Here is a 16,540-nt window from a genome sequence, read left to right on the forward strand (position 1 = left end):
TTCTCGAGTTTTCATTGGTTGAATGAAAAGTCTTTGTTTGACCCATTGGAATGCCGAAATTTCAGAATAATAAATATTCATTTGACAATTTAACCCTTTTTAAATTTGAAATTCCATTTAATACTACTTTTAAGAAAAATAGTGAACAAGAAAAAGAAAAGGACCAAATTGAGAGTGTGTTGCCGTTAATTATGCTTAAGGGGTTTGTCTGACTTTTTTATGATCACTTTCAGGTTGCAGCTAGTCTCATGAATCTAGGCTCTTTTGGCATTTAAGATAGGGTGCGTGTCTGGTCCTGCTCATGCTAACTCATACAATATGTACAGGCACTTAACCGATCAGAACTTTTTTTCCTGGCCTAAGGTGGATGCTTAGATGCTGACGAAATATGAGCTATCAAAACGTAAAGCGTGATGTCCGTATCGAATATAAAGAATAACCAGAGTTTGATGAACGCATGATGGCAGCGGGATTTGGTATTTTTTTTTTTATAAGTTGATGGTATATTTCTGATGATTGAACCTATAATACATTGTATGTTGGTGGTTCAGTTTAAAGTCACTTTTCATTGTGTAGCATGGTGTACCCCAAACATCATATAAAGGAATTGTAGTGTTACGAATCCAGACTAGAACACATGTGTGATCCTAGTTGGACCAAATTCTGTAATGCAGCTTCGAATTTGAAATTCCTGATGCAAAACTAAACAAAGATTCTTTTCGATTGTAGGCAGCCTAGTTGTCTCATAGGTTTTAAAGCTTTGAAGGGTCAGGGTTTAATTAAACACATTTTAGCTTCTATATTGCTAATGTACCATCTACATATACTAATGATCTATATTACCGCAAAATTCTCATATTCGACGATGGAGAGAATATTGACCTTTGTGACCAAATTAATGAAAAGAGGATGCTTTTGTGAGCATCTTTGTTGTGCAACAGTCTAATTCGAAATACACAACTTCTTCTTCTTTCTCGTGAAAGACTCTTAATAAGGCGAAGGGTCCATGTGTAGGATTAAATATATCATTTATTTTCTAAATAGTAGCTGCAAATAAACAAAATGTTGATTGAAAAATGAAATTCTCTCGAATATTTTCAACAACAATTTATTTATATACTCTAAAAGTACATTTTCAAAAACAATGCAAATGGCGGAATTGATTCTAAAACGTAAAATTTTAATAGTAATATAACAACAACCAAAAAGGAGCTTTTGCTCACATCATACATCAAAAAGACAGAGAGACCAAGTAGATTCTAAATTAAACTATTTGGACGTGAGCATTTTGGGTTAAAAATGTAAGAATGCAAAACATAATAAATAAATCCATAAAATGAACAAAGTATAAGGACATATTAATAAAATTCAAAACTTTCCGCCGTTATAAATACACATCGCCCACCAGACAAAAGAAACTTCACCTGTCATGTCTTGGTTCTGAAACAGAGAAACTCTCACAAACCAAAGAAGAAAAAATCTTTTTTTGGAACATTTTCGAAAGTTATACTTTTTGCCATTTTTGGTAAAACAAAAACACATCACTAGAACATAAACCGGGAATTTTTATTTTTTTTTACTTGTTTGTGTTTGTTAATCACTTCAAAAAAAATGGCTTCTGCTTCAGATCTTTATATCTTTGATGGTTCTTCTTCATCTTCTTCTTCAATATTCCGAAATTCTAGTCCAGAAATGTTTTCTTCAGACACAACAACAACTACTGATTTGTTCTGTAACAATGAACTTTACTCTGTTGATGAATCACTCAACATTTTTGACCATTTTACCCCTCAAAACATTCTCTCTTCATCTCCTCCAAGTGATCTTCTTGGAACCCTAACTCTCTCTCAGCATATTCCCACCGGATTGTATCCAAATTTCTCAGATTTCCAAATCTCCGACGCCGTCAAAACAGAGAAGTTCTTCGACGGTCATAATCAGACGGCATCAATGGCACGAAGCTACAGTGCCATAGAGAATGCTGGGAGATATATGCAGAGAAGCTTTAGCAGCAATTCGGTCCAGGGGAAACCAAACCAGGTTCCGTTCAACATTCCGATGATGGATTCTTCAAATCTTAATTACAATAACTTGAGCTCGCCGGAAAATGCTTTCTTGTCCGGTCAGATGCGACGCGTCTACAGCACCGGAGATTTGCAGGTCTCTCTGTTTTATGTTTTGCTCTGTTTTTCTTTTACTCTGCACTGTAAATTGTTTTTTTGACTGCACTGTAATTTTACTAAAAGTTTTGATTTTTATTTTGGTTTTCAGAACAATTTCCAAATGCAGCGATCGTCGGAGAACTCAACGGTGCCGTTTTCCGAGGAACAAAACTTCAAGGTTGGACGTTACAGTGCAGAAGAACGTAAAGAGAAAATCTCAAAGTACAGAGCTAAACGAAACCAGAGAAACTTTACTAAAACTATCAAGGTAAAAATATTTCAACAAAAAAAAAACTATAAAGGTAACAATGTTTACTACGTTGTCGCTGTTGAATCTAGCGACAAGCAAACGAACATGGCTTATATTTTCAAAATTTGGAACGCTTTGATTATAAACTCTTTTTTTTGTTGTTGTATGGAAATAAAGTATGCATGCCGGAAAACATTGGCCGACAGTAGACCTCGAATACGCGGTAGATTCGCACGCAATGATGAAGTTGTAGAAATCCCCAACATTGAAGATGACGACTCCGAGCTTTGGGTAAATCATATTCAAAAGACTAGGTTTCTTCTACAATATTTTTTAATCAAACTTCCTAACGTAAAGGAAAAGGATGAACTTGTATCGTCGTATCATAACTCGGGTTTAAATTTGATAATGTGTGTAAATTGTAGACGATATAAAATTTCATACGATTGCTAAAACTTCGGAGTTCAATATCAAACAAAATCACGTAGAGCTTCACTAATTAACGGCTAAAGAAAAAGTATTTTCATAAAAATCTAATGTCATAAATAAATTTGATTGCAATGAAAAACACTACTAGTATATTATAGTGGTCAAATATGTTGTCGCTAATAAAAATTAATCTCTTATGTATTAAAATATTGGTGGCAGAAATTGGATGAGCTGCATGAGAAAGAGGAAGCTTTTGTGAGCAGCTTTGTGGTGCAACAGCCTCTTTTGCAATACTCAACAACTTCTTCTTCCTTTTTCTGGTGAAGGAAGGACTCTTACGACGAAGGGTTCTATAGTTTTAATTTTCTTTAAAAGAAATTATAATTCTAGTTGATCATTAATTGTATTGTATATTGCATCAAAACAATAACAATAAAAGTATAAAACAGATATATTTTAGAAGAATGTAAATTTTAATAAATTACTGTATTTATTTTTGGTTATTTGTTCTGTATTGAAAATGACTTGTCAGTTGTCTTTACCTGTTTTATGTGAGTGTTCAAATTTAATAATTTAATTTCAAATGCTTGACCTGGATAGAAGATTCTTTTATATGATGTCAATTTTATAGGAATTTTAATTATAATTAGTGGACTGAAAATTCGATTTTTGATGCACTTTATCATGAAAATATATTATTATTTAATTCTCCCAACCATAGAGGATCGAGATCCTCTTTGGTCATGTTAGTGTACGAAAAGCTGAGGGAATTATTACATTTTACCTAAAGTCAAATGACCCACTGAATATACAACTCGACATCAAATTTCTTCTGGAGAAAAAAGTTTGCACAAACCCTAGCTGATTTATTTTTTCATGAAAAATATATATCTAGTTCTTGAAACAGTTTGATCGTCTGCCATAGGTAGTTTAGAAAACCATTTTTGTTTTTTTTTCCTTTCGTTTTAAGCAAAAACATACTGTATTAGTTTTATTAAGAATATGCACTTTTATTAAGTATCTATAACGTAAGAATAAAAAAACGGATAAACGAGTTTGACTTATGATAATATAAGGATGAGCGACATATTGATAAATGATTAGTGATTACGTTCATAAATGATGCCAAAAAAAAAACTCATTGTTATTATTTGCATGCATAGTGTTTCCAAAGCTTAGTTTTCTCAAAGTATAGTACCCTCAAATACCACCAAATATGAGGAATACCCTCGAATACCATAAAAACACTATGTTTTTCCAAGTCAAGATTTAATAATTAAGCCACTGCTGAGGATCTCACACCTAGGTGATAATTCAGTCCCATGTGTTGGTATTCGATGTGCTCGAATTCGACTTTCATCTCTGTGAAAATGGAGAAAAATTAATGACCGGTAAACTTTGTTGACAAAACTTAATATAAATGTAATACATCCCTTTAATTTCTCCAATCACAATTCAGTACTTTCCCCCGGAATTTGAATAATACTATTCTAGTGATACAACTCTTATCAGTAATTAAGAACACTTCAGGAAATACGCCTTTAACATAATTAGTAATTTGACTGAATAAAACTCTCTAATCGGAAAAGAGAAAGAAAACAAAAGAAGGAACGGAGAAGCTCACATGTGTTTTTCTTGTTTTTAAAATTGTTTCTTTTTCCATTGTGGAGGAAAAAATTCAAAAAGGACTGAAAACATAGCACTTCCAAGGAAGATTCATTTACTCATAATGTAATTTTGGTAACAAGAAAGGTATTGTAAAGTGATGTCAAATCCAACCGACATTAGTAGCTCATGATAATAAATTATAAAAACAACAATAATACATATAAATAAATTTTACTAATCATGACTTACCACACAAAGCAACTTCAAGTTTCAAAAAGATTCAAGTATTGGGCACCATGTTCCCCCTAAATCTATGCCAATAGCTTAGTACTAATAATCAATTTGTTATATCATTCCTACTTATAAAAAGTATTTGAGTTAAAATAAATCAAGTTGCTTCTTTGTAAAAACCCAGTGGTTTTTTTTTGTCAAACAAGACTTGTATTCATTTTTTGTAAAAACCCAGTGGTTTGGCTCGATTAATTGAGATAAAAATTGAATTTAGTTGAAGTACACGTTTAGCTGTCACATTATTCATATGAAAAATGTAAAATTTTGAATTAGTCTACAGTAGTCTTTTTTTGTTGGTTAAAGGTCTTGAGCTAGCTTCTCCATATAGTTTTTTTTTTCTTTTTCTTTCTAATGTATTAATGTTGGATCTTCATTTTTAAGTTATTGCTTTTTCTCCGAAAGCTATAAAATAAAAGACTTATACACTTGCTGTCAAAAAAAAAAAAAAAAAGACTTATACACTTATACTAATTATTTCTGTTTTTTTTTTTTTCCTTAAGATAAGGGAAATTATTCCCAGTACCCTTTCTTGTCTTCTATATTCGTTTGATGCTTCGAAAAGGCAGTTTTCTCGATAATTCCAGTCAGATATATTTCTACAAATCATGTTGTGGAAGATCGAGGAAACAAGATAAAACAAAGGTTTAAAGCTTACAAGAATATTTGAGATGTCATGATAAGAGGAAATTACACTTGTACAATCCATCTCATATTCTCATCAATCGAAGCAATATACAGAAAACTGAGTAAAAAGAAACTGAAGAATATGAAGCATTAATTATTCTTCGAATATTGTAACATTTTAATATACATAAATCCATTACATTATGGGATTCGTGTCATTTATATACATTTCTGGATCTTAAATCTGACAAACTTTAATACAATCAATAAATATTTTCAAATAAATGCTCCCAACCTTTTTTTTTTTTTTTTTTGCTAAAATTTCTATTTCTGTTACAAGGAAAAAGATTAAAGGCGCCTTAAGCGACAACGACTAGAAGGGATGAACAAGTCCGATACAAAAACCGATTTTAACTAAATGCTCTATCCAAGTGTGGTTCGGAGGCTCTCCCATTCCATTTTGATTTATAGTATACATCGCTTAAAGAAATTATTAAGAGCCTAAGAGGGATTAATATAAACAACGAAAAAGTCGAACGGATGTGTGTTCCATACCTCTTTGGCTATTAGCTATGCTTTCTTTCTTCGAATGCCCTATAGTGTTATTATCAGACATTTTATCATTACCATGTGCTTTCCCAAAACCATCGGTTTACACAAATTTTGTTTTATTTGAAAACAACCTGATGATATAGATTCAGATGTGGAGGCATGCCTAATTCGTTTACGTGGGTTTCTTGATTTTTATGGTTTAGATTGGATCCCACCACATATATTAACCCTATATTAAAACATGCAAAGAGTAAGGTTGTAACATGGACGTAGTCCCAAGAAAGCTCAACCATCCCTTTTTTTCTTAATCGTCATTGGTTTAAGAAACGGCTTGCCTAATGACAAGGTTTTTAACTTTTTATGGAAATGCAAATAATGATAAAGTTAGTAATGGTTTAGATCTTTAACAAAAAAGGTAACGGTTTAGATCATCAGATCCCATTAAGTAAATTAAACATGCAAGAAACGACTTGCCTAATAGATAAATAGATTGTTCATGGAAGAACGATGGTAAAACATACCTAAGATGATCGTTTAAAAGTGTTTGGCAAAAATGATAGTAATTAAATAAAAAAAATAAAAGACTATAATTGTGAACTTGACACATAAACACCAATGACTCTCTTTTAATGTATAGAAGATGCAGACTACTTTTTTTTTTTTTTGATAAACCTTATCGGCTGATCCGGTCATCCCCGGTAGAAACGCACCGAAGTGTTTCAGAGTGAACTTTTCCCAGAAGGGCCACCACAATGTCTGTCCCGAGTTTGTAATGCTTTCCGACGAAACATCTGTGGTCTAGTGGCAGAGGAAGCTTTGGTGAAGGGTGAAACTCCCAGATCTGAGTTCGATTCTCCCTGGAAACAAAAAATACATTTGTTTGGGAAGTATGTCAGTTAAGCTTTGGCCTAATTGGTTTACATGTTAATCAGAAATGTAGGGGGCATGACTACCCCTGACATTAGTCAGAAAGATGCAGACTACTTGATATGTAGTGATAAAGCTTGATCTTATGTTTTTCTTTTTTGGTAAGTTTTGTTTTCCGGGTTGAGTTAAACAAACCATATATATGTTGAAATGTTAAATTGATTTTTAAAAAAGTAAAATAATTACAAACTATGAGATGGTAAGATAGAAACAAACTATGAGATGGTAAGACCAGAGCTCGTCAATACGGAGCAAAGCCACTGTTAACAAACCATACATTAATATGAAGCAGGTTGAAAAAAAGAAAAGAAAAAGGAAAATAATTAAATTTTACTTAAATTGGTGGTATAAGGGAATTTAATGTTGATTCTTCTTCGTGTACCAAATAGTTAATGGGGAAAAATAGTAATACTTTTATATATTGGGTAATGATATAATATAATCAACTAACCAAAGCATTATTCCAAAGTTTTATCTTTTTGACCAACCGCATTATATTTCATTAATTATTTTTTCTCCTGTCTAACCGTACGTGCTAATAGATAAAAAATATTACATGTAATTTAAAAAATTATTTAGCGTGATCAATTACATTTCGTAACAGAGTAGATTTGAACGATCAAAGGTTTTCGGTGAACGTTTGTTATTTTTACGAACGTGAACATTACGAAACCCATAAAATTTTGTATGTCTTTTTCTTATTCAATCTAGAAGTTCCCTACTTTGGGCCTTAATCTCTTTAGATTTGAAACCTTCAGTTCATAATATTTGTGGAAGGTCTACGTACAAATTACTAATAATCGCTCTTTAAAATGTATTCGGAATTTGTTTGCATGTCATATGTTGTTGTTGACAAAAAGGGAATGCCTCATGTGTGATGTGTCAAAACATAACTTTCTGTGAATTGTGTGATCTTAAAGGAAGCAATGATGATTTGAGCTCAAATCTGGTCCTTCTTTACGGAAAATTGTTATTTCTTATTCTCTTTGTTATGCTCCACTTGACAAGAGATATAATTAGGAAACACAAACAAACAAATTGAAAATTACATCCACTCTTTTTAAATCAGAGAAATTCTTAAAATTTCCTAACTCTATATACTATTATATTATATAGACCTTTTTCTATTTTAGATGCAACGTTTATTTATAATTTCATTTACAACACATTTGAAAAATATTCAACATATACATGCATATGATGATTCACATTTATTACAATCTTAATATTAGTTTTGGATTTAAAATATTTTGAATCTCTAATATTTATTATTTTTATAGAAAATAGTTTTAGCATTATATATATACCAAAATATAAACCGCATATCCGTATATTTGGTTAAGAAAAATTATTATTCCGTGCACAACAAAAAATAGTACTATTTAGTTAATTAAATTTTAAGATGCTTCAATTAGTAATTTAGAGTATTTTATAATTGCAACCAATGGGAGTTGGCATTTGAAGATTTGTGATCATGAAGCTTGTCAAAGAAATAGATAAAGAATATCAAACAATTAGGACTTAATGTAGACACAAATTTAATAAATGTAATTGAAAAAGTGGTCAAAATGCTACCTACACAGAACTTTATAGGTCTAGATTATAAAAATACAAAAGGTCTACATATATAAATGGAAAAAATGAATTATTAACAAATAATATTAGATCATAAAAATGCAAAAGGTATACATATAGAAATGAAAAAAAAATGAATTATTAACAAATAATATTCCTCTTACGTGTGACGAACCTTGATATTCATTTTATCTCATTTATCTTTATACATTTTTGTTGTTGTGCATGTTTGTGGGGGTATTCTCCTACCAATTTCCTCCACAATTGCAAACTAGCCCCGAAATAGAAATATACACTTACATATTTAAACAATGTCAACGTACAGCTTAAATACTTCCAACAAAAACTGTGGGAAAATGTTGATATTTTATGAAGTCTCACTTTTCAAACAAATTTGAAGTTACAACAAAACAAATTGCCGTAATGAGTGAAATAAACTCTTGAAAGCTTCTCTCGTCTCACACGTAACGTTTTTTGAAGAGATTGTGTCGTTTGGTTGGGTCTTTAGGTTTCTTGAATTGTTGACCGGATTTGTGACGGCCTGAGTTGTATTCCATGTAGACCATTCCTTTTGCACCAGACATTAAGCTCATCGAACCCATGCTTCGTCTCGCCTTTTGCAGAGCCATTCCGTCTGTATCTTCTTCGAGTTGCTCTAAACCGACCAAATCGTCTCCAGCATTCAACACCTTTCCGAGAAGAGATAATTGTTCTTCTTGACTGTGGTAGCTCAAGCTTGAACCCGCGTCAGGAGGTGGGAGGCTTGTTATAACCTTAAAGCTGTAACCTTGGTCGATCAAAAACTGCTGTCTTTTCGTTGAATAATACATTTCCTGCATTTTCAACATTAACAATCCTTAAATCAGCCATTCACTGGAGATACGAGTATGGGTGTTTGTTTTATCAGTTCAAGTTTCATGTTTCGGGTTCTGGAAAACGAGTCCTGGCAAGAACTGTATTATATTTTGGTTCTGATTCGGGTTCGGTCTAATGAATTTCAGTTTTATGTCTACTTCACTCAATTTAGTGATTTACCTGTGTATCTGTCGAAACAAGTGAGTAGAAGAATGCATTGTACTCTTCTTTTCCACCGGCCATTCTGTCTTCAAGTTTACCCTGTTTTTTGATCATATGGAGAAATATAAACAAATTTGATCCAACCAACAAGAGAAACTAGGAGAGACACTTAAATGATGAGTGATGATATTAAAATTCAAACCTTAGCCCTAAGAATACGACCCAAACGCTGAGCCTCTTGACGTCTAGAACCAGCATGTGACGAAATCTGGATAATCACATTCGCTTCAGGGATATCTATAGAGTTATCACCAACCTGTAAGTCATAGAAACCAAACCGAAATTAAGTTCCCTAACAAACATGGAATGGACAAATTTCTAAAATGAAGGAAACAATGTAATACCTTTGACAGGAAGACAGTGTTCACGTCTTTACTGGTTTTAAATGCCTCGAGAATTTTGGTTCGTTCGATATGGCTACATATTGAACAAAGAGAATTATCAGATTGGAAACTAAGTGAAACACAAACTGTGCTCTCAATAGGTGTTCTTTAACGAACCTGGTTGCACCATAAATCATCGGTTTCCGGAGTTTCATTGCATACTCTGTAAGTGCAAAAAGATTGTCTGCAAAGACAATGATTTTATCCCCACGTTGTTGTTCATGGAAACGAATCAGAAACTCACAGGCTCTGAACTTGTTAGGGTTCATGACATAAAGTGCCTGCAGATACCAGAAGACTCTCATGTCAGAACAACTGTCGAGGTTTACTAGCTCCAATTCCATAGATAATTCCCAGGTGATTCTATTAGAGCATTTCCAAATTAGATAAACACACTAAAAGAATCTATATTGATGCTTACTTTATTTCAAGGTTCCAGACTACATAAAATTCATGGACTCTAGTGCATCAGATGAACCTAACATAAAGATCCAATATCTAACAATCTCAGATATTCTTTTCAGAAAATTGCTGAGAACAATGGAAACAAGCTTATTCATGAACCTGTTTTTTCTTGGAGTTTTCTTTCTTCAGATATTCTGCAAAAAACTCTTTAGTCATAGGACACCATACTTCAGCACACTGAACATTTGCAATAAAGCCTCCTTTAACTAAATCTAGCCAATTGGCTTCATATAGTTTCGGGCCAATGAGGAAGTTCAAATCTGTAATCCTTTCGTCTTCTCTCACAAGGGTGGCTGAACAAAAGACCAAAAAGGAAACTTAGCTTCTGCAACAGAGGTATACATAAAAAGGTATGTGAAAATGAACCCTTACCTGTAAGTCCTAGCTTGCAGTGAGATTTTGTGATACTGATAACTTTCCTAAACATATGGGCCGGAACCACATGCACCTAAAACAAAACATAAATCTTGAAAAGTCACACATAGAATGGAAACTTGTTGTTTGTAGATTGCATTCATGGGCTTAACACTGGATACACCTTCTCAACGAACAACATATGACTTTTCCGCAAAATAACTACCAGCAAACACTAACTTCAATTTAAGGACACACATCACATTAAAACTATTTGATTACCTCGTCCATGAGCAGCAACCCCCACTCTCTGTTTCTCATTTCTTCTATAATCTTCTCTGATTCCTCAGATCGTTTACCACTAAAGGCAACCATATTATAGGTCGTCACAACAACACCAGCATTTCCACGGAATCGTTCTTTGCTATCAGAAGTGAAACGACATATTTGGTCATCTCTTATAGTAGACCACAACTTGAACTGGAAGGCCCACTGATCCACCGAGACAGCATTCGTCGCCAAACAAAGACAACTCTTCTTTATACGAGCCGCTGCCGAAACACCAACTAGAGATTTACCAGCACCACAAGGCAACACTATAATCCCAGATCTTGCTCGTCCTGCAGATTCAACATTCGAGATCAGTCACAATATTTCTCAAGAAATTACAAAGATAATTATCTATTAGGAGTTCACTAAGCTAGATCAGTCACGGCTTCACGGGGAAGTACAAGTATATATATCTAAGAGAAGTTCACCATCAATTTAAGCAGTTTCCGTAAAACAAATTTACTAAGGAAAAAAAATGTGGATGCAGAGAGCTATACCGTTCCCAAACATTTTGCTCAAACTTTTTTCCTGGTATGGCCTCGGTTGTGCATGGGGCTTCAGTTCCATGTCAAGATCAGGATTAACCTGACAGACACCATCAAGTTATTAACAATCACAAACCTGCAGTACATATCATCTGGTAAGCAAGATTGACCTGAAGTGTAATATTTGTTACTCACATTGTCGTTCCTGAAGTCATATTCCTCTAACATAGGGTAATTCAAGGCATTTGGTAAGCAACGCTGCTTCACATTCTCCACCTACACACCAAGAGCAAAAGAACATGATACTGCGAGTTAAGTAAAGATCATACAACATTACCAGACTCATCATTTCGATTACTTTTAATAACCATTTGGAGAAACTTACCTGTGCAGGGTCTATCTCAAATGAGTGAGTTTCTTTCTCTTCTGCTGCTGCTGCCAATTCTGCTTCATTCAACAGCTCCCCGGGTCCTGCTTCAAGTTCACCGCTTGTTTTGCCGATCGTGAATCCATCACCGCCATAATATGGCTACCAAAAAAGTTAATCTAAGTTGGTTCGACATACTGACACTGTGGAGAATACAATGGTATATGATTAAAGAATTCCACATTCAATGAATCAATGAGTTTAAGAAGAAGGATTAGAGATTATCTACCAACTGAAACCAAGAACCTGAGAGAACCAGGATATATATATATATATATCTCTGCCACATTAGTGACAAAAGATGCAAAAACCCGTTGAGAACAACCAATCATGGTATTGATTTCCATCCAGGATAAAATCTTGAAAGTAAACATAAAGCACTAAATGGAGGAGTTCAACATACCTCAGAAGAAAATCTAGCTCGGTTAATAACATCGTCACTGAGAAGCCTTTTCAAAACCTGAGATTGTTTTGTGTCTACAACTGAGCAAAAGCAATGGAAAAACGAAAACCAATATCCAAATACACAAGAGCAGAGACAGAGGATAAGCATATTTGGCGAAATTACCTCTGGGAATGGGGACTCAATAAAATACCGATTCTTCTTCAAAACGAGCTTCACTTTCCCATAATTAGCAGTAGAAGCATGGATGAACTCAATCATCTCCTTTGGTAGCTTAGTCTTAGACAGTTTATTCAAAACAGAAATGATAGTTTCTGTCTCAAGACCAACGGAAACAGCAGCATACAACGAGTGTGGGGTTAAATTATACTCGTGCATTGACTCAGGCCTGCAAACGGGTTCAGCAATGGCGATAAGAAAATCATAAGCTTGTTTATAGAGAGGAGAAAAAGTCTCCAAGAAAATCCTTCCATCAGCACAAGCCCACAAAGGCCTGTTTACATGATCTGGCTTCAACTCCAGCTTAGTAAAATCCCTCTTCTTCTCTTCTCCTTCACCTTCAAAAACCATTACAATTTCTAATCCAATTTAGTTCCAATTTTGATATATTATGCTAACCATACAGCGAGAGAGTAAGTTCACCATCACGAGAATCTTCATCATCTTCGTCATAGTAATCTTCAGCGTTTTGAATGTTCTTCATCTTTTGATCATCCTGAGATTTTTACACACTAACTAGGCATTGAAGAGCCCTAATTGATAAAAAAAAAAAAATCATCTGAAGAAGAATCAACACGAACCTTGTCACCATACTTGATCTTCTTGTTGGGTCTTCCTCTTTCACCTAAACAACAAAATTTCCCCGCAGTGTTTTTTTTTTTGGCCGGATAATTCGATAAACTAAGCAAAAAAAAATCAGTAAGATCGAGCTTAATACCGTTTCCCATTTTGATCTTCTTTTTTTTTCCAATTGATGTTATCAATTCGCGATTTCTCAGAAGACCAAAGAGGGAAGACAACCGGCGCCGTGAAAATTTACCGTTGAAAGCTATTTGGCGAAGCCGGCGGGTTTTGAATCGGGTTCGGTGTCGGGTTCGGGTATGGCTGAGTCTGTTACTGGTTTAACGTCAATGAAGAGAATGTAAAGCAGAAGATGCAAAAACTATGGGCTTTCTTATTCTCAAAATGAGCCATATCCAAAAAACAAAAAAACACATCACTCTTTGCTAAGCATGGCAAAGTAACTATCATAACAATTGGGCCATAACGGATGACTAATTGATCCAGGTCTTCTTCATCAGTACGGCACTTAAAAATAAACACACAAACAGTCATTCGCTGATCAAACAAAGAATAGCGAAAGCGAAGTAGAACAAGGTTGCTGATCGCCAGTATGCATGAGGAAAAATAGACGTACCGCCTCCACATCAACGCGAGAGTCATGATCATTTTTTGGCTTGTAGTATTTAGAATTTCTATAAGTGCCCTGCAAGGAAACAAGAAGATTTGGCAACAATGTACTTTCTTGTACAAGAAGAAACATGTGTAGCTAATTGAGGCCAGCGTAGATACCTCGGTTTTGAAGTTAAGAAGAGTAAAGTCCAAGCGAGAAGTCATCTTCCGATCGAGCGTAACAGCAATCATTGTTCAAAACCACGGCGTAATTTACTCCATAAAACTAGTTGAAATTCAATCATCGAAATGGACTATAAACCAATCATTATAGCACGACTGAACGAGATCGAAAACCCTAAGATAATCACCTCTCAATCCTCCTAGACTTTGTGCCGATAATAAGGAACTATATCAAACTGGTTAGGCTTGTAGCCCACGTATCTGGCCACAGATTTACAATACGCATTTGACTAATTTTTTTTTTTTTGCTAAACTGTAACATATTGAAAAAAACCTAAAACACTTTTGATCCTTGGCGAAAAAGATAAAAACAAGGATTCAAAGAAAATTGTGGGATCAAAGAAAATTAAGGTCAGCTTTAATTGAATTATATACCTTGTGTGATGATGCTATAACAAAGAGTGAAACTGGAAGTTTGGTTGATGCACTTGAAATGGTTATTTGGCATGACATTTTGTTTGCTATTAACTTGGTGAGTAAGAACTTACAAGCTAAATCTATGTGTATTGATAATGCAATGAAGCAAGTAGAAGGTGTGATGTCTTTTTTTGAGAATTATAGAAATAATGGATTTAGTTCAAGTATGAATATAGCTAAAAATCTTCCAACTAAGCGTCGAAGGTTTAGGAAAAAACAGTTTGATAAAAACAGTCATGATGAAGTCATTCAAACACCTCAGGATACTTTTAATTTTTTTTAATTTTTTGGTTGTTGTGGATATGACAATTGCTTCTTTGAGAAGTAGATTTGAGCAAATGAGAACATTTGAGATTGTTTTTGGATTCTTCTACAATCCGGTGAAGCTAAAGTCACTTGATGCTATTGAATTAAGAGAAAGTTGCACTACTTTTCATATTACATTTTCTCATAGTGGTTCATTGGATATTGATTTGGATGAGTTTTTTTTTCTGAGTTAAGAATATTGCAGGTGACTTTACCCGATGAAGCGATGACACCTATCGAGGGTTTAGAGTTTGTAAAAACCATTAATTGTTATTCAAATACTACAATTGCTTATCGAATTTTTCTATCCACTCCAGTGAGAGTAGCATTAGCGAAAGGAGTTTCTCTAAGCTAAAATTGCTGAAAAATTATTTGAAATCATCAATGTCTCAAGAAAGATTTAACGGTTTAACAATTTTATGCATTGAAAAAGACGTTTTGGAGAGTATGGATTTGGAAACAATTATCAATGATTTTGCATCAACAAAAGGTAGAGTGAAACGTTTCGTATGATCAAACCCTTATAACACTACAAGAATATTGGCTTTTAATAGCACAATACTATAGCATTTTGTTCACAAATGCTATTATAAGTTATAGGACGAGTTTAAGATAGCGTTTGTAGTTTTGGAAACGCTATTAATACTCTTAACAGATAAAAATATAAACATGTGCCTAATAATTTGGGTTTCTAAGTATTTATAGCATAGTTTTTAATAGCAGAATTATCAGGAAACGCTATTAGAAGTGAACCGGGAAAACCTAAAAATAATTGGCCTTGAACCGAAACTAAATTTCCTTTTCCCTCTGAAAGTCTCGATATTTTCTTAAGTATAGCATAGAGAACTCAAAACAAGCTCTCTTACATTGTCTCGCTCGATTCACTCTCTCACTCTCTCACTCTCTCACTCGATTCAATCTCTCACTCGATTCAAGCTCTCTTACAATCTCTCATATCATTCGATTCAAGCTCTTTGTGTTTACGGGATCTACTCGATTGGTGTTGCATCTCTCTAACTATAAACGGTACTTGTGTGAAATTTCGTCTCGATTTAGGGTTTTTAAAAGTTGTAATTGATTCTAGTCGATTATTACCTTTGTTTGCAGGAAGATTTCGGCTTATTTTGTCACGGTCAAAGGTATGTTAGATTGTTAGGGTTTCAATTTGGGTTTCAAATTAGGATTTCGATTTGGGGATAATCGATCTGGGGATAATTGGGGTTTTCAATTTGGTTCTTATTCTGTTCCTTTCTATTTGCAGAGAGCTTACTATACAATCTCCTGTTTTCAGGACTCTCATCGATGAAGTTCTTCTCCGATCAAAACCTCTCTTACGCTGATATTCTTCTCCCTCACGAAGTAAGTTTCGCTCCCAATTTTCTTCACTGATCTTCTTCACCGTCTAATCTCGTAGTTCTGACTAAAATCGCTGATCTTCTTCACCGTCTAATCTCGTAGTTCTGACTGAAATCGAAGCTCGTTGTTTCAGGCTCGTGCTAGAATCGAAGTCTCTGTTCTCAATCTCCTTAGAATTTTAAATTCCCCTGATCCAGCTATCTCTGATCTCTCCCTGGTACTACTTAATCTCATACCTAATTCGAGATGTGCTGGGTTTTTGAAAATTTGGGGAATAAAATTGAAAATTCTCGTTTGAACAGATCAATAGGAAGAGAAGCAATAGCTGTATAAACCAAGGGATACTCACAGATGTTTCATATATCTTCCTCTCTACTTCATTTACTAAGAGTTTCTGAAAATTCTTGAAGGTAGTTTCTGCTCCATTTCTTACTCATATGATTGTTATATTAATCTGAGAAGTTGAGAATGTCCTGTATTCTAA

The 16,540-nt window shown here is 34.1% G+C and overlaps 3 protein-coding genes across 4 annotated transcripts; 2 read left to right on the forward strand and 1 right to left on the reverse strand.

The window, feature by feature from the left end:
• Positions 1–44: 44 nt before the first annotated feature.
• LOC9306710 (zinc finger protein CONSTANS) lies at positions 45–3,859 on the forward strand. Of its 2 annotated transcripts, XM_021016663.1 has the most exons (4): positions 1,420–2,160; positions 2,272–2,430; positions 2,590–2,703; positions 3,061–3,859. In XM_021016663.1, exons 1-4 carry the CDS (start codon positions 1,612–1,614, stop codon positions 3,163–3,165), a joined length of 927 nt encoding a protein of 308 aa, XP_020872322.1. In that variant the 5' UTR covers positions 1,420–1,611; the 3' UTR covers positions 3,166–3,859. The 2 variants fall into 2 exon arrangements, with proteins under 2 accessions (XP_020872321.1, XP_020872322.1); XM_021016662.1 differs by lacking the exon at positions 3,061–3,859 and having other exon boundaries at positions 45–2,160; positions 2,590–2,899.
• A 4,838-nt stretch (positions 3,860–8,697) lies between these two features.
• On the reverse strand, positions 8,698–13,499 carry LOC9304672 (DNA repair helicase XPB1). The gene is made up of 16 exons (XM_021017118.1): positions 13,280–13,499; positions 13,143–13,186; positions 12,985–13,057; positions 12,508–12,899; positions 12,343–12,399; positions 11,898–12,041; positions 11,708–11,788; positions 11,525–11,612; positions 10,980–11,317; positions 10,716–10,791; positions 10,443–10,636; positions 9,996–10,159; positions 9,840–9,912; positions 9,638–9,751; positions 9,454–9,534; positions 8,698–9,251 (listed from the first exon to the last, which is right to left on the reverse strand). The coding sequence occupies exons 1-16, from the start codon at positions 13,287–13,289 to the stop codon at positions 8,877–8,879; spliced, it is 2,304 nt and encodes a 767-aa protein (XP_020872777.1). The 5' UTR covers positions 13,290–13,499; the 3' UTR covers positions 8,698–8,876.
• Positions 13,500–15,590: 2,091 nt separating this feature from the next.
• Positions 15,591–16,466, forward strand: LOC9306711 (meiotic recombination protein SPO11-2). The gene is made up of 5 exons (XM_002868554.2): positions 15,591–15,726; positions 15,808–15,839; positions 15,962–16,059; positions 16,190–16,273; positions 16,359–16,466. The coding sequence occupies exons 3-5, from the start codon at positions 16,003–16,005 to the stop codon at positions 16,452–16,454; spliced, it is 237 nt and encodes a 78-aa protein (XP_002868600.1). The 5' UTR covers positions 15,591–15,726; positions 15,808–15,839; positions 15,962–16,002; the 3' UTR covers positions 16,455–16,466.
• The last annotated feature ends 74 nt before the right edge of the window (positions 16,467–16,540 follow it).

The sequence above is a fragment of the Arabidopsis lyrata genome (assembly GCF_000004255.2).
Source record: "Arabidopsis lyrata subsp. lyrata unplaced genomic scaffold ARALYscaffold_7, whole genome shotgun sequence".
Lineage (NCBI taxonomy): Eukaryota > Viridiplantae > Streptophyta > Magnoliopsida > Brassicales > Brassicaceae > Arabidopsis > Arabidopsis lyrata.